Source organism: Neodiprion pinetum, chromosome 1 (genome assembly GCF_021155775.2).
Source record: "Neodiprion pinetum isolate iyNeoPine1 chromosome 1, iyNeoPine1.2, whole genome shotgun sequence".
In the NCBI taxonomy this organism is placed as follows: Eukaryota; Metazoa; Arthropoda; class Insecta; order Hymenoptera; family Diprionidae; genus Neodiprion; species Neodiprion pinetum.
Window position 1 is genome coordinate 37,394,852 of NC_060232.1, and position 20,808 is coordinate 37,415,659.

The following is a 20,808-nucleotide window of genomic DNA, read 5'->3' on the forward strand; positions in this document are numbered from 1 at the left end:
GCTGCCTTTTTTACAATGACTGCACACAGCTGCCCGAAATTTCATTCATCAACGCATTCGACAAGTTACAATTTGTAATAGCTGGTAAAAAATATCGCACAGAAATTTCTTCAAAAGTGCAGCAATTAGTTTACTTCAACAGTACGATAAAGGAGAAGAGAACAGAACAAGAATGAGAGTAATTAAAAAAAAAATATAATAAAAAATACATCAAACATTACGATAAAACAAAAGGAACATAAATTACCCGCTACGTGTGTTTATGTGATAATTTATTACGTATACGTGTAAATTAGACGATTGAAAATCGTTCATCACCGTCAGTTTCGTTTACACGATTATACAAACTCTGCTGCAATTTCGTTGAAATTTTTTCCTTCGCTGTATTCAAAAATCACCTCGGCTATAAATATATGATAACGATTAAAGAGTGATATATTTTGGAATGCATTTTTTCCACGTCACGGGTGGCGGTTCTCTTTCTTCTCTTCGATCTCTACGTTCCTTACAATTTTCTTGTTTCTTCTTCTTCGTCCAGCTCACAAGAGGAGATAAAAAAAAAAAATTAAATGAAAAAAAAAAAAATCGAGAAGCTTTGTTTAGAGTTTAAAGCTACGCTAAAAGGCACATCTTGCTGCTGCTAGGCTGGCTGGATTCGTTTCTCAGCGCTATTTGGAGATGTTAGGAAAAATGTGGAACAGCTTAGAGCTACGTCGGTTGCAGCAGGCGATGATGCGATGCAACGAACGATTTCGCTCGCTCGCGGTTTTTCCCATTATATTCACGGTTTTTCAAACCTTTCCCGCAAGGATTATAAACTTTTCACTCGCAAACTTTTTCTCCGTTTCCTTCTCATCCACCTTCTACTTCCCCTCTTCCCCACGTCGGTATTATAATAACTAGCGAAGAGGCGTTCGTCTCTGATTGCGGGGCTTGTTTTATTTACGTACATATACGCGGAGTACTGAAAAGACCACTTTAAAGTCCTAGTAGTTGAAAGTTTTCATTTCTGTACTGCGCGCGCATGCGCTGCGGCGAACGAATCTGAAATTACGCGACCCTAACCTCAAATGTTCGAAAAAATCCACGAATGTGAGGTTCTACTGAGCATTAGTGCTACTGTCTGAGAAAAAATTCACATCATCATACCAGGTTATATAAACAATTGCACTTCTTATAAATAAAAAGAAACAGTCAAATTTCTAGGGTGTGCAATTAGTCGAGATTGGTCGTTACGATGATGTGAATTTTTTCTCAGACAGTAGCGCTAATTCTCACTAAATCTTCGCAATTACAGATTGATTCGAACATCGTCACTCTTGCAATAAAATATATTCCGAGAATGTATCCGAAACAGGTGTATTTTAAACGGTGATATCCATCCATTTACAGGCACGGGTTAGAATTGATATAAAAATCTGAAAGAATTATGAAATTGTTTTTGAATTATTTATAGTTGATATGGGGGGGGGGGGGGGGGGTGGGGGTGGTCTGAAAAAAAATCAACACCCTAATATATATATATATATATATACCTTCGACGACTCTCTCCTCGTATCATTATCCGCACATATTCAAACGCAACACCCAAGAGACGGTCGAAAAGGCAATTAGGTATGCACATGACCTGTGTGTGTATGCATAAATGCCTGTGGCGGTGAGGGAAGGGGTGAGGAGGGGAGGAAGGATCCCTTACCGTGACGCAACTAATCGCGGGGCACCGAGCGAGGGTGGATTTTGGAGAGGGGGGTCGCGGTTTCCCCTCGTTTTCTCCGACGGAGAGGGGTGTAAAGCACATCGGAGGAGTGTGTCGCGCGTAGCCAAGCAACGGTTGTGCGCGCATTTCGTGAAACGACGACGGACAGTCTCCGGGCATCCTCCGTCCGAGAAGAAGAGCCGTTGCACGGTACGGTGGTGATTGTGCTTGTGGTTGTGATTGCGGTGGTGGTGCAAGTAAAGGGTACGATCGTACACCGATCCTCGTTGCTGGTCTATCTTTCTTTTCTCTATCTCGGGTAGGACGCGAGGATAATCCGTCAGCTCTGACGGATTATCCTCGCATACACAATTTTGCCCGTAACCTACATTTATAGATCATATATATGATATATATATATATATATATATATGATGTATGATGTACGATACGTACATGCGGACAAATACGGAACGTGATGCGAGTCGATGTGTAAAACATTGACGTACATGCGAGGAAGTTTATCTGCACGTGTACAGTTCATGTAGAGAGATTCTGATGTATTAAATATAACTGACACTGTTAACGTGCGATTTTAATTATGGCTTACACAAGGATTTCAACCTGCATTACGTGTTTCTGTTTCTTTGATAATAGTCATGTCAATGTAGAGGTATAAATTTTTAAATCGTCGTATTGCACTTGGAGGTGATTGTATGATAACGTGCTGCTGAATGATTGTTTGAAAAAATAAAAGAAAGAATGAATTAAATTCAACGGGGATAATGGGAAAGAGAAAATAAATATAATTTAATGTGATGTAAAAAAAAAAAAAAAAAAAGGGGGAGCGGAACGCTGATCGAGTGACTGATTAAATTTAATTGGAGAGAGAGAGAGAGAGAGAGAGAGAGAGAGAGAGAGAGAGAGAGAGAGAGAGAGAGAGAGAGAGAGAGAGAGAGAGAGAGAGAGAGAGAGAGAGAGAGAGAGAGAGAGAGAGAGAGAGAGAGAGAAACGAGTTGGATTACAACTTCCGGTTTCAAGATATCGCTTTCTTTCGTCTCACATATATACCTATACATGTAATAGAAATACAGAGAACAGGATACGAACGTTATTATACATTATATATATATATATGTATATACATGTACACTTGCATACTGGCGTCGAATTGATTTTTGTACGCGATCATACATATATCATGCATATGTCGGTGTATATAATATGATTCAGGCGTACCACGTGTTCGACCGGTGTTCGTTTGCTTAAAAGTGATCGTTTAAAATAATTCGAAAAATTGAATAAAAAACCCGTAACGGATAAAAACGCAAACAGGAGTGGCAAAAAAAAACGAATAAGTAAATAAATAAATAAATAAAAAAAAATAAAAAGAAAAGAAAGAAAAATTTACAACCAATCGATAGTTGATTAACAAACGAACAAAATTTGGGTCATATTTCGTAATGAACGGCTGTCGTGCACTTATATATCGTTTAATTATTATGCCTCAGTACGCAAGAAAATAATTACAAAAAAAAAAAAAAAAAGGACAAAATATTTCGCGTGAATCGTCGACGGTTGTGTTATTTGGAGGAAAAAAAGAACGTGCATGGATTAACGCCGTTTAACCAGGATTTTGACGCTCAACAGGGTAAGATGTTAACTTTATACGTCACGTGATAAAATCAGCGTAATGGAAAAAAAAAAATAGTAAAAATTATTCGATAAATCAATTCAAATTAATAGGTTTTTTTTCCTCTTCACTTCGCGCTAATTATTCGCATTACGTATCAGCAGAAATGTGACTGAAAAAATTAATAATCCAACAATGCATCAGCACGTAATATAAAAAAAATAGATCGTAAATTATTGCAAATTTTCTTGAAATACACCAAGTGAAAATAAGGTAAACGCAGAAAATTAATAATTAATCAGTTCAAACTTCAAAAGTGAAATACACAATTCTTGTGCTCTCGTCCGTGCTTTTCTATTTTTCCGAATAATACCAATTAACGTTAATGCCGTTACTGTTGTTACTATTAACTAATTACTTTTTTTCACATTACGTACGAGATAATGTAAGATAATCGAATTTCGTCAAGGCTTGTCGAAATATCGATGAAAACTCGCGAAACAAAAGAAAAAACAACAAAGAGAAAGTGAATTGAAATTAAAAAATTTTGACAAAAAACAAAAAAAAAAAAAAACGGTCTTACGAGAATATACGAGGCAAAGGATTATCGTTACCCGTAAATTGCCTTATCCGGGAAACTCGATCCGCGTAACTAAATCAGAGCTTTACCCATGTATATATATATATATATATGTACATATATATATATGTGTGTATATAGGTAGGATTGGAGGAGGCGCAGCTTACACGGTTTCGTGTATTGTAAATATGTTTACAGACACTGTAGACAATTAGTATGTGTATGTGAGACTGGATGTTATAACCTGACGAGATTTGCAGGCTTTACTTTGATAACAAGGTTTCGACGAGGGTTTTAATTAGCGGAAAATAACAATAATAATTCTCATTGTTATGTTTCTAATAAAATTTATTGTTTTTCCTCCCTTTCCATTTGAAACCTTTTCTTTTTTTTTCCACTATCTCTCTCTCTCTTCTCTTTTTCGGACCTTTCCATACAGGCTGTTAACTATAGACGTCGGAGAAAAATATAACCCGGTAAAAAAAAAAAAAAATATGTTCGAGAAGCGAAGAGGATGAAGGGAGTGTGTTGTAGTATGGAAATGATTATTGTCAGAAAAAATTTACGGAAACGAGAGTAAAAATGTATGATATTTTGTAACGTTTAGACATTCGGGGTGTGAATTTTTAAAGAAAGAATGAGAAAGTAATTTTAAAACGTAAGCCGCGAGGCGAGAATTTATTCAATATTAATTGACAGGTGAAAATTCACAGGTTTTATTCGATTTGTAGGTGGTGTCAACATTTTTTAATCTTTTTCTTTTTTTTACTTTCGCAGTTTCCAAATCATTTATAATATATACGGTATGTATATTTTCCTCCTATAGTACCGATTGAATAAAAAAAAATTGACTCGTGTACAAAGATTTCAAAGCAAATTGTTACGTGATAAAATCGACAAATGAAAACGGGCATTATTAATCGTAGCCGATTTTTGTACGGTTACTATGCAAAACGCGTATACAAAAATGACAAAAAAAAAAAAACAAATGGTGTAAATATTTAATACAAATACAATCATTGATTAACATAGATATTAAAACAGTATTACATAAAATTATAACAACGCAGCGTTTTTAGTGCTGGGTGAAAACTGTGGTAGATATAAAGCTGAGGGGTAAGAGAGGGAGAAAAATAGAGAAAAAGAAAGAGAGAAAGAGAGACAGAGAGAGAGAGTCGATTAAAGCGGCATGTATTTTCTCGCACGTATAACCGACACACGTGAAAACTTCGATCGCAACGTTTTACGCTATTTTATGCTTTCGCAAAACCGTCTCCCTTTATATTCTTATACATATGAATATATGTTTGTTTAAACTACCCTTATCGCATAGTTTATACGTAAGGAAATAGAGGAGGGCATGCGTGAGATGTAACGAAGAATAGATAGGGATTTTGAAAAGTGTATAATAATACATGACCTTCAAAGAAATTAATTACTTCACTGATCAACCGATTCGTATAATTGGATTGAAATTTTTTTTTTTATTCGAAAGACTCGACCGTTTTTATAAATTAAAACTGACTTTGAGTTATGATTGTTGTCATTATTATTATTATTTGCATCTTTTAAACGCATAAAAACAGCAAACAGTATGATTAGGGATATTTAATTTCATTAATTGAAATTTTTCACGCATAACTTGAAGTTAGCGACGAAGAATCGATGTCGTAATTTGTCAAACAAATATTGGATACAAGAAAATCATTTTTAACAATCGCGTTCGAAATGAAATCGGAAATTTAAAAATAAAACAGCGTAAAATCGTTTGTGCAAAAACTTTTGAAACTATTTCCCGAGTTTCGTTTCCTTCGATCAGTTTTATTTAATTCGTGCACATCGAAATCGACAAACATCCGAAACACTTTGATACGAATAAATATGAAAGAAAACATATTTGAAGTACATGATACGGTATAAAATCCACTTAGTTGAAATTTATCCGTAATCTGCAGTGTGGTGAAAATTGCTGGAAAAATTGACGCTGATAACCAACGGAAAAGAAAAAAAAAATAAAAATAAAAAATCCACAGGGTGCACAGAGTGTGAAATGGACTTTTTATAGATAGGGGAAAAAGAAAAGAGAAAAAGAAAGAACGAACCCGGACGACGTGTTCCAATGAAAACTGTTTAGTCGGTTATTGCATGAGCTATTGAATGTTCGCATACCATATACGCGGTGCCTGAACTCTTTAACATCGTCAAAGTCAAACTTTTTCAATATAAATATTAACCAAGGGCGACTTAAAAGTTGAAAGTTCCATTACATTACATGCGCACTGTGTAAATATATATATACATTTAATAGGTACGATATAAATATAAGTGCATGTAGTTTACAACACACAGCTGTACATTTATTTATAACTCGACTTATTGCACTCACTTACACTCCACGTTTCTAGTTACCCTCATGTTATAGGATTATGCATATATAATGCATCAGATACCCGGTGCATTGGACAGATCGATTCTAACTTTGAAACTATAACGGACTGACTGTGTAAATAATCTGTCGTAGGTGTAGAAATAAAGTAGAAATAAAGTAGAAATATAATGTAGAAGGTGTACGAGTAGGAAATCAATTTTTCCGCGGTTTGTAAAATTCAACAGGTCGGAAATCCCCGAATCTATCTTCTTCTCTCTCTCTCTATCTTTTTTTTTTTTATGAGGCATCTTTATTTTTGTTTTTTCACTTCATTTCTTACGAGTTAACCTCTATATATTCATCTAACTCAGTCCGAGAAAGGGGGGATAAAAGTTGGGAGTAACGGCGAGAGGGTGAAAAAATTTAAGGTCTGAAATATTTTACCATTTGTATAATATAAGGGATAATCCACTATCCGGGATGTTGTTTCGCCTTTTGCTAACAGACTGCGTAGTATTTTCTACGTACCAGTAACGGAACGTAAGTTTTCACTCTAAAACCGTGCTGCTGCCTCAAATAAACGCGCTCGAATACTATAAATGTCCTTACGTTTACCAGATGCTCGAAAAGCGAACTCAAAGAAAGTTGGAACAGCGTATGATATAGTCAGGATTGAACTCGCTTCTCGTTTCACGCTGTTATATATTCAAATGAATTTGCAATCGATACGCAGGGCAAATGTTGTGTAGTACTTATTTTAATGTTTAAGAAGGTGAGAAAATTTGAAGATGGCAAGAAAAATGAAGAGAAAAAATACCGATAAAAAATTATACGATCGTAAACGCGACTTGGATTTCTTAATTTGTGTATTTGTAAAATAAAAACAGGGCTGAATGGCAAGTCTGAATTTCTACCTAACTTGGATCAACAAGAAACAATATAACACATAGGTACCGACCCTTAAAATAAGTTTCTCCCCTGTGAAATTCATCCCGGATGACAAGTCGAACGATTCAAACTTTCCTCGAACTCGAATGAAAATTAAATAGCCTAGCGAATTTAACTATTGCATGAAAATGTACAAAACGTAAGTAATAAACGCAATTATTGTCATCCGTTGAATGAGCGGAATCTTCCGGGATTTTTCAGAATTTTTCAATCATCATTGTATAATAATCTTATAAAAAGATTATGCAAGATTTTGCTCGAAGTTGTCCTGCAGATTCGTTACAAAACCAAAAAAAAAAAAAAACGGAAAAAAAATAAAAAAATATAAAAATAAGAAACATAAAATTGTTAAAATAATTATAGATGATATACAAAAACAGCCGGGAGAATTATTGACGAGTTTCGATTAACCGTTGAATGTAATATCACATTATTCTTGCTTGAAGAATTAGGATTTGCGCAAAGTTAAGCGAGTGCCGTTCGACTTCGACGATAGAGGGGAGGGAGTATAAGGGATGATATCTGTCTCATGATTAAACTATAATTCAACCCGTCGCTGCACGTTTCCAACCGAATGGCAGGGTGTTCTTGACGCATATATAATGTATCACACTGTATGTACTATATGTATATATTAGGACAGTGTTCCTAGTTTATACCGGGACAATATCTTGAATCTTGAAAATGAACCGCGCATGCGCCAAATAATTCGATCTCATTGGTCGGCGAAATCTTCCCGCAGCGATATTTTCGTCCGCGATGCAGGCGTGCCAACCTACGCAAAATGTGTGCGTTTGAATTTTCAAAGAGCGTAAGCATTGAATTCCGACCGTTCTTTGAAGAATCAACTTTCCGAACCGATAACAAATGCTTCCCAAACCTTTCCGAGTCGCTGCCTCAACTATTTGAGATTCTAACCTCGAAAATTCGTATCAACTACATCGCCGCCGGAAACAAAGTTTGACGGCTGAAAACTCGGGATGGCCAGCCTGCGCGAAGAGCCGATAAAACTCGCGCATGCGCGGTTCATTTTCAAGTTTCGAGAGATTTTCCCGGTATGTATACGAAGATCAAGTTGGTAACGTTATTGTTAACGATCCACGATGCGGAAAAATCGTTATTTCGCAATTTTGGAAAGACGTCTGATGATGCGATAAATAATAATAACACTATTAACGTTACTAACTTCAATCTCCTGTTTATATAAATAGTCAGACAAATCGTTGCGCAGAGCATAAGGTCATGTAGTACTTCTACCTTTACCGACCGAGAAAATTCACCATTTTTCTTTCTACGTTAAATATTTATTGCACCGGTGCAACGTCGAAATTTGAACCCTTGTCGTTCGTTTGTTTATTTCATACACGAAAGAGAAAGGGTGAATTTGCTCGGTCGGTAAAGGTAGGAATACCGCATGACCTTAATGTGTAAATATTACAAACGATCGTTCAAGCTTGATAAAATTTCCTTTCTCTTTTTCTTCTTCTTTCTTTTTCGTTGCTTTGTGGCTCATGAATTGTGGCAGCAAAAAAAAAAAAACAATAATAATAATAATAATGACAAGAATAATAAAAATTGCAAGAACACAGACAACTGCATTAGATATGCCTTAATTGTATAAAATATCCAAAATACATGAGAAAGAGGTTTAGCTGGTGTCAGTGGCGGATAAAAACACGCGAACCGTAACACTATTATTAAATATCTCACTCCCAGGGTTAAAGTATAAAAAAAAATTCTTTCACTTACAACTTCATTCTGTACGACATATGTTTACGTAATTTTTTCTCTAAATATACCTGAAAAAATACAATTTATAATGAATGCATGAAAAAAAATAAATAAATAAATAAATAAATAAAAATAAAATAATCGTTAATAGAGTGACAATATGTGATATTATGCCACCTAATATAATATATCATCTTAAAGTGTTTGCAGAAGGTGGCTGCGACATTAGCGATTAAACGTCTGGCGTATTACGAGCGACCTTTCACTTACGGTGCGGCAGCCACATTGTAATATGTAATAACGCGTTAAAGATGAAAATTTCAAGGGGTGAATTTATTCAGCGGGCACTGACGAAATTATGCAAAATGCGCGTAGTTATAAATTGAGATTTGTATATCTCGCAGATGTAATTATAGTAGGTAGGTATATTTTGTGAAGCGAGTTGAATTTTTTCGCATCTTTTTTTCTTTATCAACTTTATACTCACTTTTCAATTCTGGGCAGTTACTATCTCTCATCCAAGCCCCCTCATTCGAGCGAATCTGAAAGCTGAAAAAAAAGATGATAATTATTGCGTTAATATTAAATTCTGCAAAAGTTGTTGTTGAAATACGTTATGTTTAAACGTGTCTTATACGATTATTAAAAAATTGCGATTAGAAAAGAATGAGAAGCTGAGTCGATGTCGGATAGGTGGACGTGAAACGTGTTTGCAGGTGTGTGGGTGATATAAAATACTCGAAGCAGACATTATTGTATAACGTGCATGAAACGCTCCCTCGACACCCTAAACGATCTTTAATAAACGCTCCAACATCGTTTTTATTTTTCGCACCGTGAGAAAAAATAAAAAACAACTTCATTGTCCGAACAGTTGTAAAAAAATTAAGACAATTCTATGTTGCCGTACGCAAAACTTGAAAGTAGAAGTCTTCGTTAATTAATAATAACAGATTTTTCCTTAATTCTATAAATGTGTACGATAAGGATTGAAAGAAAAATCATCCTCGTGTATAGGGATAATAATAAAGCTCGACTACTCTATTCTACTAAAAACCTAACGTGCAAATTAAAAGAAAACTCAAGAAATAAAAAATATTAAGGTTGAAGAAAAAAAAAAAAAATACGTCGATATCGTCTTATTTATATACGATTATTATTATTATTAGTATTATTGTGACAGTTGCGTGATAATTTTTATACAATTCGTATAATTCTTGTGTCGTATATGCAATTCTTCAAGTTGATTGAATACGTATGTGCGGGAATATTATTATACATAAATTTCACGCGTATGACATAATAAGAAGAAGAGAAGAAGAAAAAGCTGCAAAGTGAATAACGGTAGCCTTAACGAATAGAGGGTACGTGAAATTTATGAACCAGGAACGAAAGGAAAGCCGCAACGTTTACCCCGCTTTTCTTTATCTCTTTCTCTCTATTTCTTTCTTCGTTTTTTATTTTTTCTCTCTTACTTTCTCTGAATTTGAGAGAAAATTCAAGGCGACAGTGCTAAACGCGTTGGGAAAACTAAGTTTTCAATACGGAAGTAGCAAACTGTTGCAGAAACAAGAAGAAAAAGAAGAAGAAAACGAAGGGAACTGATTATTGATTGCTCTTCGGCTCTCGCGAAATAAGTGGAAAGAGAGACAGAGAGAGAGAGAGAGAGAGGGAGAAGAATCAATTGATTACAGGTTAATTAAAACCCACGAAAACAAAACTTTCCTCAACTCACGCGATTCTGTTTATAATTTATTTACTTATTCTTTTCATACATATACGGATATATTAAATATCGAATAACGATCGCTTTGGTCATTGGCCAAATTGGCAGCAACAGGCGACAAGGCAACTCCATTGAACTGAAGAATCATTATTTCATACGATGTAAGAGATAAGTGATCTCTTTCCCAAGACGATCGTGTAATTATACGAAGTTATACTTGTCGATAAAATTATACATTATACATAGGCAGGTAAGGATATAGCAGAGAAAAAAGTAAAAGTAAATTCTTGAAAAACGTGACAAAGTCAGGTTTTCACGGACAATCATTGATGGCCGGGCAAGCCCTTCAGGCACGTTTTTCCACCAACTATTTACACAAACAAAATATATGTACGCAATTATATTTCGACAGTACTTGACGATAGATGTTATAACCAATCGTTTGATAAGTTAAAATCAACTGATTCATTTCTAACAAGTGTGGGGCAAAAAAAAAAAAAAAGTCATATTAGAAAAAAAGGTAAATAAATAAATTTCTTATCGGATTAAATTTACCCGCATCTTTTCTTCTAGAAAATTCTGCATCTTACACTCTAAATAGATATATATAACATATTCCTATTTCATCGTGACAAAAAAAAAAAGAAAAAAGATAGATAAAATGATCGTTGAATTCTTGATCAGACATTGTACGATACAAGAAACTATACGCATGCTGCACAACTTGGTACGATAAATAAATAAAGATAACAAATAATTTTGTTTTTATGCTTCAGAGTAATATAAACCGAATACGAATAAAAAATTTATCGTCGAGAAGATGGAAAGTGTATCTGGAGAATCGCGAGGACGACATCGATCATCGGTGGAGGGAATTGATCGTTGAGAGATCGAAATATCGTCAACTACGTAAATAAAGAGATCGAAAACAAGGGGTGAGATAAGTGATAAGATGTCGATGAAGAGGCTGGCGGTTCTGGCTGCGGTACAAACGGCACAAAACGCGCACAACGGCACGTTGACGTCCTCGTGGTCGGCTGGCGGGGGTGGAGGTGGAGGCGGGGGTGGTGGTACCTACGTAATCCAGGGTTACAACATGTCGACGAACGATGGTGGAAGGTCGGGTCGTTTCGAAACGAACCTCCACGGGAACGTCAACATTCTACTGGGAGGGTGAGAGAATAGTAACGATACATCCAACGTATGAGGCATTCCAAGCGAAACCGATTTTCTAGTTTTTTTTTTTTAATTTTTAAACACGGTGCAGAGTCTGGGGAAAAAATTTTTCGATCACGGATTTGATTTTTATTGCTCCCAAAAACACGAGTATTCAATTTTCAACCGAATAGCGCCAATCGGTTGGCTTCGACCTTTTTTTTCTTTTTTTTCTTTGTTAGAGAAAGGAAAGTTTTCAGACCAAGATGAAAGATGGCAAGCTTTTGGCTTGGAAGCTACGGGCGGAACAAGTAATTGAAATGTGATAAAAAATAGGATTGAATATGAATTTAGAGGGTACAAGTTTAATTTATATGTAATTCGATCTTCAACATTTTTGTAATTTTACTTCTTTCGCCTTTAGCTTCTAAACCGAAAGCTTGAAGATCCCCGACTTTTGTTCTTAAATTCTCGTTTTTTCATCAAAGAAATCATGATTAAAATTCAAAGCCAATTTATCAGGGCTAGTCATTCGAAAAACGGGTTTTTGAAATTTTTGAATGAGGTAAACATCAAACCCGGGATCCAAAAATTAAAACTCGATTAAAGCTGATTTTTGCTGTAGGTCGGTTTGGTATGGAATGCCTCGTACACAAGATACCCGAAAAGGAGAGTAGAGAAGAGAAGAGTGGTAAAAGAAGGCAAGGCAATTTAGTTGTCTGAATTAACAAATCGTTCGTTACCAACGCCAAGCACCCATCACCTGCCGATATTAACAAAAACCCCTTCTCTCTCTCCCTCTCTCTCTCTCTCTCTCTGTCTCTAAGCGTTTTAACGATCATTGCGGTATAAAGAAAATTAGCCGAGGTGTGATAAAACGAAGAAGAAACACCAAATCAAACTGGCTCAATGACTTTTTCGAATTGCTTTGTTATTTTCTTTGCCCAGTTCCAACAACGCGGTGAATGAACTTCGATCGCTTGTTTCGTATTTCGTTTCATCCTCTCTGATTTGTCAATTACATAAAATTTAACTTTCAAGTACGTACCTCAATTGCGATTATTAACATCAATTTATACATCATCGTATACAGAGCGAAAATTTCATAAATTTTCATAACGCGGACTTGTCGTGTTATTAAAAAAAAAAAAAAAAAACTGCTTTGTATATATAATACACTTTATGTAAATCGCATGGGGAGAAAATGTTTCAGAAAACGCATAAAAAAAAAAAAAAAAAAAAAAAAAAAAACTTCCCCAAACCTGTCAAAGTTTCGAAATTTAGTACAAACAGCGCAACAGTAGTTTTTTTTTTTTGGCGTTGTGCGGAAAAGTGATGTAAAATTTAAAAGATTAAAAATTTAATAAAAAAAAAAAAAAAAGCGACCCTCTGCCTCAGTATCGTAGCGCGTTCATGGGATACGTACAGGAAACATTTCCCATCTATTTCGCGGGAGGGGTCATTTACTACAATCTGTCCTTCTTCTTTGCTTCGCTTAGCAGCTTTTTTTTTTTTTTTTTAATTTTCTCAACTTCGCTCCTCGCGAAAGAACTTCATGTACTACGTAATAATGTAGCGGCGTAAAGAGAGACCCTGAAAGCTGATGTTACCTCTCCTCCCCCGCCCCCCTGGAGTTTTTCCAAGCAATGTACAAGTTCGTATACGTATACATATATATACGTACATGTGGGATGGACGCACGAAAATGAAAATTCACTTTCCGTGTAACCCACACCTGGGAACCTATCCTTAAATTAGTTCCCGGTCGAATTGGCTAAATTTTCAGTATGTTGCGGTAAATATTCTCCCGATAAAAGTTCTCACGAACACAAGTCTCAAATATCAGTAGTTTCCCAGATGCAGGCTTCGGAAGGGGGGGCGTATGAATTTTTTTATACATATTGATTAAGCGATTTTTACTAATTACGAAGAGCTTCGAGAGGAGCTGGAAATCAAATATATCACTCGAAAACTGCACAGCCGACACAGCGGTACAAAATTTAAAAACAAAAAAAAAAAAGAAACTAGTTTTGGAGAATATCGTAAACGGCGAAAGAAATACGTTTCAATCCGGCTCTGAGGATCTGTGAGTTTCTTTTAATAAATTCATCTTTTTTTCTTTCTTTTTCTTTGGTGTAGCGCTAAAACCGGGGTGTAACTTTATATGAAAATTCGCAAAATCGTAACGCAATTATTTTACGATATATGTATTTTTTAAATTAAACGACATTTCAGAGCGATGCTGAGCGGCGTTGTAATCGTGGTGGTTCTCGTCTGTTACTGCTGTCACAGAAACATAAGAAAGCATCAGCCTCAGGAATATTCCCAATACTGGAGAACCGAACCGGATGTTCACAGTCTCGAAGTATTCACAATGGATTCCCACGCGATGCAGGTGAGTTTGTGAGAAAAAAACAAACACTATTATCGATTGCAGGATCGTCGATGATAAATCGGACTTTAAAAGTTTTCGCGTGTATAATAAATGTATAACAAACGTGTATGATAAATAATATAAAAGGGCAGAAATGAGGGGAGAAAGGATTCGCAAAATTCGCCACCACTCCGATGATGATCGAAGCTTGTACGATTTTCATATAATAACAATAGCGATGTAATAAACGCGCGGAAAAAGAAGAGAGAAAGAAAATTAACGTCGAGAGCCACGCGGATATTATATTATACGCTTCGTTGTAATAACAATCGATATATTGCTTCGCGGCTGGCGTGAAAATTTTCATTATCATTCGGAAAAAGTCAATCGTGTTATTAAACATCGTGCGCTACGATAACACAATGATAAAAGAAAAAAAAAAATATACAATACATTATATAAACAAAGAATAAACGTTATATCGATGGCTGCGAAGTTATGAAAATTATAACTGAGAAATTGATATAAATATAAATTATAGCTTGAAGAAGAAGTTAACGTGAGATAATAAATCATTTTTCTATTAATACTCTTCGTAAATATATAATATTAAATCTAAAATCCGAAGAGCAAATGTAACGATTATTTAATTCCACGAGGCTTGTATGTTGCATGAATATTGGATTGAAATTCGTTAAATATAACACGATTTCTGATGCTGCAGAAATCACGGCGTTCGTTCGGCCGCGAATGTGCGACACAATTATTAAATACCGTTGTAAACGAATATCACACGTTCGTAATTAATAACTACGAACGAACGCGTGCGATTTGAATTAATACAACACGTTACACCGCAATGCGTGAGACAAGTGTAACGAGTTTTATGACAACGTTTACTGTACGTGCTGCGCACAAAACAAGCCCTGGTTGTTTATTATTGTTATTTTTCATATCAATTAATTTTTGCCTTTCACACGCGGTAGGTATTAATACACACACACACACACATATATATATACACGCTCGCGTCGTTTAAAAGCTAATTTTTCTCACTCTTCCTACCTCGGATTTTTGTCCCTTTCTATTTTTTTTTTAAATCTCTTCCCCCCCCCCCCACTCTAACACTCGCTTATTATATTTGAAGGAATTTTCACGACGCGAAATGGGAATTTTCATTACAGACGCGTAAAGTAAACGAATATCTTTTTATCCGCAGCTGAATTCCACTGACTGTTTAATCATATTCTTTTTTTTTTTTTTTTTTTTTCTATCCCGTCAAAAGTTTCCTTTCAATTACGACATGCCGTACAATGTTATCGTACGTGTAAAGTCGGAAGAAACGATGAAAAATAAAAAAGATAAAAAAAAAACTAAAGCAATAAAAGGAATTATCCAACCTTTGAATCATCATCTCCCCAAAGTATTCGGTATCAAATGTAGATAATATACATTTATTCAACCCTCGAATTTGCATTATACGGATGGTTGAATCCTATATCCTAAATCCTCCAAAAGAGTTTTTCGTGTTTTAACGCGTTGAATCAACGCCTCGATTAGGCATATAATCCCGCAGTCATCGGTTTTTCATGCAAATCGTAGAGAGCCTTGCAGGAATGTTTGCCTCATGGATTCGAGCACGGCTAATCGACGATTTGACTTAAAAAACAGACTTTTATTCGCATAAGATAACGGCTTCCAGTAGAAAACAAAAAGACAATAAACAAAATCAAAAAAAAAAAAAAAAAAAAAAAAAAAAAAAAACAACGAAAAGTAAACAGAAGCATTAAAATTACGGGTATGGTTATTGGATATTTTTCACCGAGACGAATAAAATCTTCCATGTCGCACTGACAAAAATTTCATTTGTTACAGTAACTAGAAAAATTAAGTAAAACAGGTGTGGTTAAAAAAAAGACGTTTCGTCAAAGTTTTATTTCTTTACTTCAAGTCTCGTCACTAAATAATTCCGAGTTCGGCGCTTTCGACACTTATAAAATTCGAAATTTGACACAGTGTTACGAGAGAGCCGGGGTGACGATGGATCACGAGGGTGGAATGTTGGCCCCGGTTTCACGCCCCTTGACCCCGGGACCGCCGCCGGCGTACGAAAGTCTAATTTTCAACTCCCAACACGGTCTTGCCGCTTCGCCCCACGAGAAAAAAGATGGTCAAACGACACCTGGAGGCGACGCTTCGACGCCGCTTTCCGTCCTACTCGACGCAGCGGCCGAAAACCCTGCAGGGATTGCCAAGGAGGAGGAATCCCGTCGCGACGACGAAGGGCTGCCTTCCTACGAAGCCGCGCTAAAACTTGAGGCCAACGGATACGTCTGAATCGAATAAACGATCAACGGATTTAATTTCCGAGGAAAGAGATTGGGGGAAAAAACTAACGAGGTTTTAAAAAAACCCGAGATATATTATTTGCGCCAATGATTCGTGAGCACGAATTAAACGTCATTGCTGATATTTTATGCGATAGAAATGAATTTGACCAAATTCAAATTACACAATAAGCTAATTTTGAGATATCGATAACGATTTGAAAAACGGTCTCATTATTGTTACAATGTTCAATATTGTTAAAACTCTGGTAGAATAACTTTGATCCGATTTTAATATTTATTCGGTTCGCTTCTATCGCTTACCAAATTCCTAAATATTTTTTCTTATCCAAAATATTTGCGAAACTTTACTGACACGGTCGGCACGAAAAGTAGTGTAAAAAAGTCGATGATTTTTTACCGATTAAAATTCTAACCGATAGCGTGCCAATTCGAAAATCTGATAAAAAAAAAAAAAAAAACTGAAACAATCGGTATTCAAAAACACGTTTATAAACAACCTGATTTCATGGTTTTTCCTGACCATTAGCGACTATGTTACATTATAATATACTCATAATAACGCGCAAATTCAATTTTTTTATCATATTTTAATATCTGCTTTAATTTACTTACGCAAATCTGTTTTTATTCAATCCAGAGATTTCGACTATTTGCACAAAAAATTGTTTAAGGCGATTTTCTGAGCTCTCAATGGTACAAAAGACAAGCCCAAAACCATTGGAATTTAATAAAAAACACCAGAGTTCATTCGCAATAAAAGTTATAATTACGAAACCTTTTTTATAAATCGTTGATATAACTTGACTTGTCTTTTTCAAATTTGCTCAGATTCATTTCTCTTAAATCGAAGGGATGCTGTTTCATTCGTGTTCACTATCACCGGCAAAAATACATTTCTCGAGATTTGTCAAATCGGTTTTTCTCTCTTCCTAAATTCTGATTGAGAAGATGGATCCCGATCATATTCCTCAAAAATGTATCGGTTGTATGATTCACTCAAAAATGCGCCTTGACGAAAAAATTTAGGAACAGAGGGTTTGGAATAAAAATGTCGAGAAGCTTGAATTTTCATCGATATCTCGAACGAAATATTTCATTACTTAATAATTTAGAGCGAGTTGATTATCGAGAATTTTTTATCGATGCCGATGGTCTTATTATCCATATTAATCGGACATTGTTTTGACTTGACTCATTAATCTCAGATGCGCTAATTCTTCAGTCGTTATTCTGTAATTCTATGCATGTACTTAAAATTATACAAAATTTATTTAACGTAACATTATATAGGAGTAAGAATCTCGATTTTTTTGTTTTTTTAATTTCAATACTAATTTAACCAATTTTTGCATTTAAAATGTGAAAATTTAATCAAATTTGTGGAAAATTAATTTTTCACGTATTCTTTTAATTTTCTTCCTGACATTAATTTTTCAATCTAGTCATACGCGATTTCAGGTAATTTCCATAATCACAAGCCTATAAAAGTTTTTAAATATTGTCTGATTTAGATATACGAAAAATTTTAATTCATTGTAAAGAATCAGAAACTGTTTCGTATATTTTCTAAACATTAGTTACCTGTGATGGCCGCAAATTATTTTGCTGCAATCCGTTTGAAGATCAAACACTTCGACGTATCGTTATTAAGGAATTTTTTTATAATAAATAGCAAAAAAAAAAAAAAAAAAAAACCAAGATTATTATAAAAAATAATGAATATGTTAAAAGATAAAACTTAGATGGCAGTATAATGGCTGATGTAGGATTTTTGTAGAAGTTTTTTTGTAAAAGTAATATTGGTAAGAAGAATGCAATGCAGACAGTATTTTTGATGAGCACCACATTATGTCAGGTATTATTAATGTCTGCGAAAAAAAAAATATATATATATATATATACATACATTAACCGCAATCTCGAGGTAATAAATATAACATTCTACTTGTAAGATGGTTTTTTTCGTCACTGCACTCGCTTTTTAAAACAAATAATCAACAAGTGGGATAATGAGCAGACACAAAAAAATAAAATAAAATAAAAATTGCAAAAACCGAAAACACCTGTTGTGTACCGATATGAAATATGAGAATCGATGTAATAATTATAGGAGGATATACAAATGATTAGGTAACATGTATGGAAGGTAACTTAAAAAAAAAAAAAAAAAAAACGTAAAAATGTATTAATAAACGAAATACAATACAAACGATTGCATAAAGAAAATCTCTGACGAATATAATCTACGAGATTTAGCGATTTTTAACCGTTATGAAGAATTAATTAATAATGTATTATATACATGTACAAGATACATGTGTAAAATACAAGCTGTGTAAGATATTAGGTATCATCGATTGTATTGCATATTATTATACACATACAATTATTCCCTTAATTATAATTATAGGAAAGCTTATATAAACTCGATTTGTTTAGTAGAAAAATGTATCATGTAATGAATATATAAAATACACGATAAAACACATCGATTCGGCATATATTGTGTAGAACGAACGGTAAGAAATGAAAAAAATAAATAAATAAAATAATAATAAAAAAAAAAAACTTATTACATACGAAAGTAAAAAGAAAATAAGAATAATGTAAGAAATAAAAAGAAATTTTAGATAGGCGATAATTTGCAGTTTCGATTATTATCATACGCTTTTCCTATACTGCACGTTTCGTAAAATGAAACCCAAAACACTAGCGAAGTAAAATTAATTTTCATCCGTATCTGAAAATGTAATCCACTATAGCTACGTAATTGAGATTTCAATATTACTGTAATCATTATAATTTCAACGAAATCGCGATTTTGTTTAAATTAACAGTAACGTGAACGAAGCAAAAAAAGATAAAAAAAAAAAAGAAGAAATATATTGTTTACAATTAATGATCTCTGCATTTGTAGAATCTTCGTTATTAGACGCAGAGAGTGACGAAAATTTGGTATGAACATAATAAGAAAAATGCGAAAACGGAATGAAAGAAAAAAATGTTTGAAAATACTTCGTAACAATAAATTTTCCATTACATGTCCAGGGATACGAATGAAGCGGATATTAATTAGCAACGATCGATTCAGCGCGAATACCGCAGAGTCAAAGGGCTTCAAGGGAAGCCTCGTATTCGATTGAACTTTCATTTCCTCCCTGATTCGCGTTATGATTCGGTCGGTCAGCAATGAAAAGTCTCGTTAGAATTTTCACGTGAAACGAGAAAAACTAGCAAGGTAACAAAACGGTGTAAATAATGTAAAGAGAAGAAATTTTATATTAACCAGTGTATAAACAAGTCTGGTATTAACGGGGTAACGAGATACTTGAAACCTTTTATTCGACTCAGGTCTCAACTATTTGATGTTGCTTTTACACTCGGAATAATAAACGACAAGCCGCAAAGTGGCTGCTAAAACACCTCGGGTGACTTTGGTACGCGAAAAAGTTTGTTTCGTGAGTCGTAAAGTATGTTTCAATTACAAAATTCTTTCACATGTTGAGTGAAATTAATTAAACTGTCACAAGAATCGCAACGCGAACAGAATTTTCATACGTCATAGTTGCAGATTATTCAGTTGATTGACATTTCATTTAAACATCGACGCCAACATAAACAAAAAAAAAAAAAATATTCACTTATAACGAACGGATTTTTTACGGAATAAACCAAATGCACGAAACGACGCAAAAAAAGCGAATCGTAGAAAATTCGAACGCGTAATCAAACATTTTTATTTCTGCATCGACTCGATCATTTCTATTTTTCAACGTTATCGCTGCACTTTGAAGTGCAGCGTGTTATTCAGAAATGCACTGTGATCGGTAAATTAGAGCCAATTAAATTGGATCTGCTCACTGCAACGATATTTAGCACGTTGGTATATTCCTACCGCTTGCTATTGAGCTGCGATTGAAGTTCTTAATTTTTTTTTTTTTCTTATAATCTCTTTTTCTCTTCGTATATATGTTTTCAGAAACTGTGTAAAACGAAAAAAACTCGAAACAAAAAAGCCGCTAAATGCTGCGGCTGGTGGAAGTTGAGGTCATGTAAAACCCCTACCTTTACCGACCGAGCAAACTCACTCTTTTTCTTCCTATAACAAGTAACGGAAAGAATTCAAATTTCGACCGTGCATCGGTGCGATAAAAATTTTGCATAGAAAGAAAACGGATGTATTTGCTCAGTCGGTAAGGGTTGGACTACTACATGACTTAAAGTGAATAAACACGCACAGGTGGAA

The 20,808-nt window shown here is 34.7% G+C and overlaps 2 protein-coding genes across 10 annotated transcripts in view; one reads left to right on the forward strand and one right to left on the reverse strand.

Moving 5' to 3' along the window:
- fdl (fused lobes) overlaps positions 1 to 20,808 on the reverse strand; it is a 65,340-nt gene that overhangs the window by 26,764 nt on the left and 17,768 nt on the right. For 3 of the 4 annotated variants that reach the window (XM_046630333.2, XM_046630305.2, XM_046630342.2), the window contains exons 3-4: positions 9,444 to 9,505; positions 8,975 to 9,024 (exon numbers count right to left, since the gene is read on the reverse strand). In XM_046630333.2, coding sequence (XP_046486289.1) covers positions 8,975 to 8,994 — 20 coding nt within the window. In that variant the 5' untranslated portion in view covers positions 8,995 to 9,024; positions 9,444 to 9,505. The remainder of the gene's footprint in view (positions 1 to 8,974; positions 9,025 to 9,443; positions 9,506 to 20,808) is intronic. The other variant, XM_046630323.2, reaches the window with a different exon arrangement.
- Positions 1,800 to 19,130, forward strand: s-cup (stanley-cup). 6 transcript variants are annotated; one of them, XM_046630451.2, is made up of 5 exons: positions 1,800 to 1,960; positions 3,208 to 3,347; positions 11,459 to 11,855; positions 14,073 to 14,232; positions 16,228 to 19,130. In XM_046630451.2, the coding sequence occupies exons 3-5, from the start codon at positions 11,635 to 11,637 to the stop codon at positions 16,546 to 16,548; spliced, it is 702 nt and encodes a 233-aa protein (XP_046486407.1). In that variant the 5' UTR covers positions 1,800 to 1,960; positions 3,208 to 3,347; positions 11,459 to 11,634; the 3' UTR covers positions 16,549 to 19,130. The 6 variants fall into 6 exon arrangements, with proteins under 6 accessions (XP_046486407.1, XP_068992625.1, XP_046486398.1 ...); XM_069136524.1 differs by lacking the exon at positions 3,208 to 3,347 and adding an exon at positions 4,687 to 4,712; XM_046630442.2 differs by lacking the exon at positions 3,208 to 3,347.

Bases quoted from the DNA above. Each gene is read 5' to 3' on its own strand.
- s-cup (XM_046630451.2), top strand. From the start codon at position 11,635: ATGTCGATGAAGAGGCTGGCGGTTCTGGCTGCGGTACAAACGGCACAA. The intron at 11,856-14,072 runs GTGAGAGAATAG...ACGACATTTCAG, and splicing joins GTCAACATTCTACTGGGAGG to AGCGATGCTGAGCGGCGTTG. The intron at 14,233-16,227 runs GTGAGTTTGTGA...AATTTGACACAG, and splicing joins TGGATTCCCACGCGATGCAG to TGTTACGAGAGAGCCGGGGT.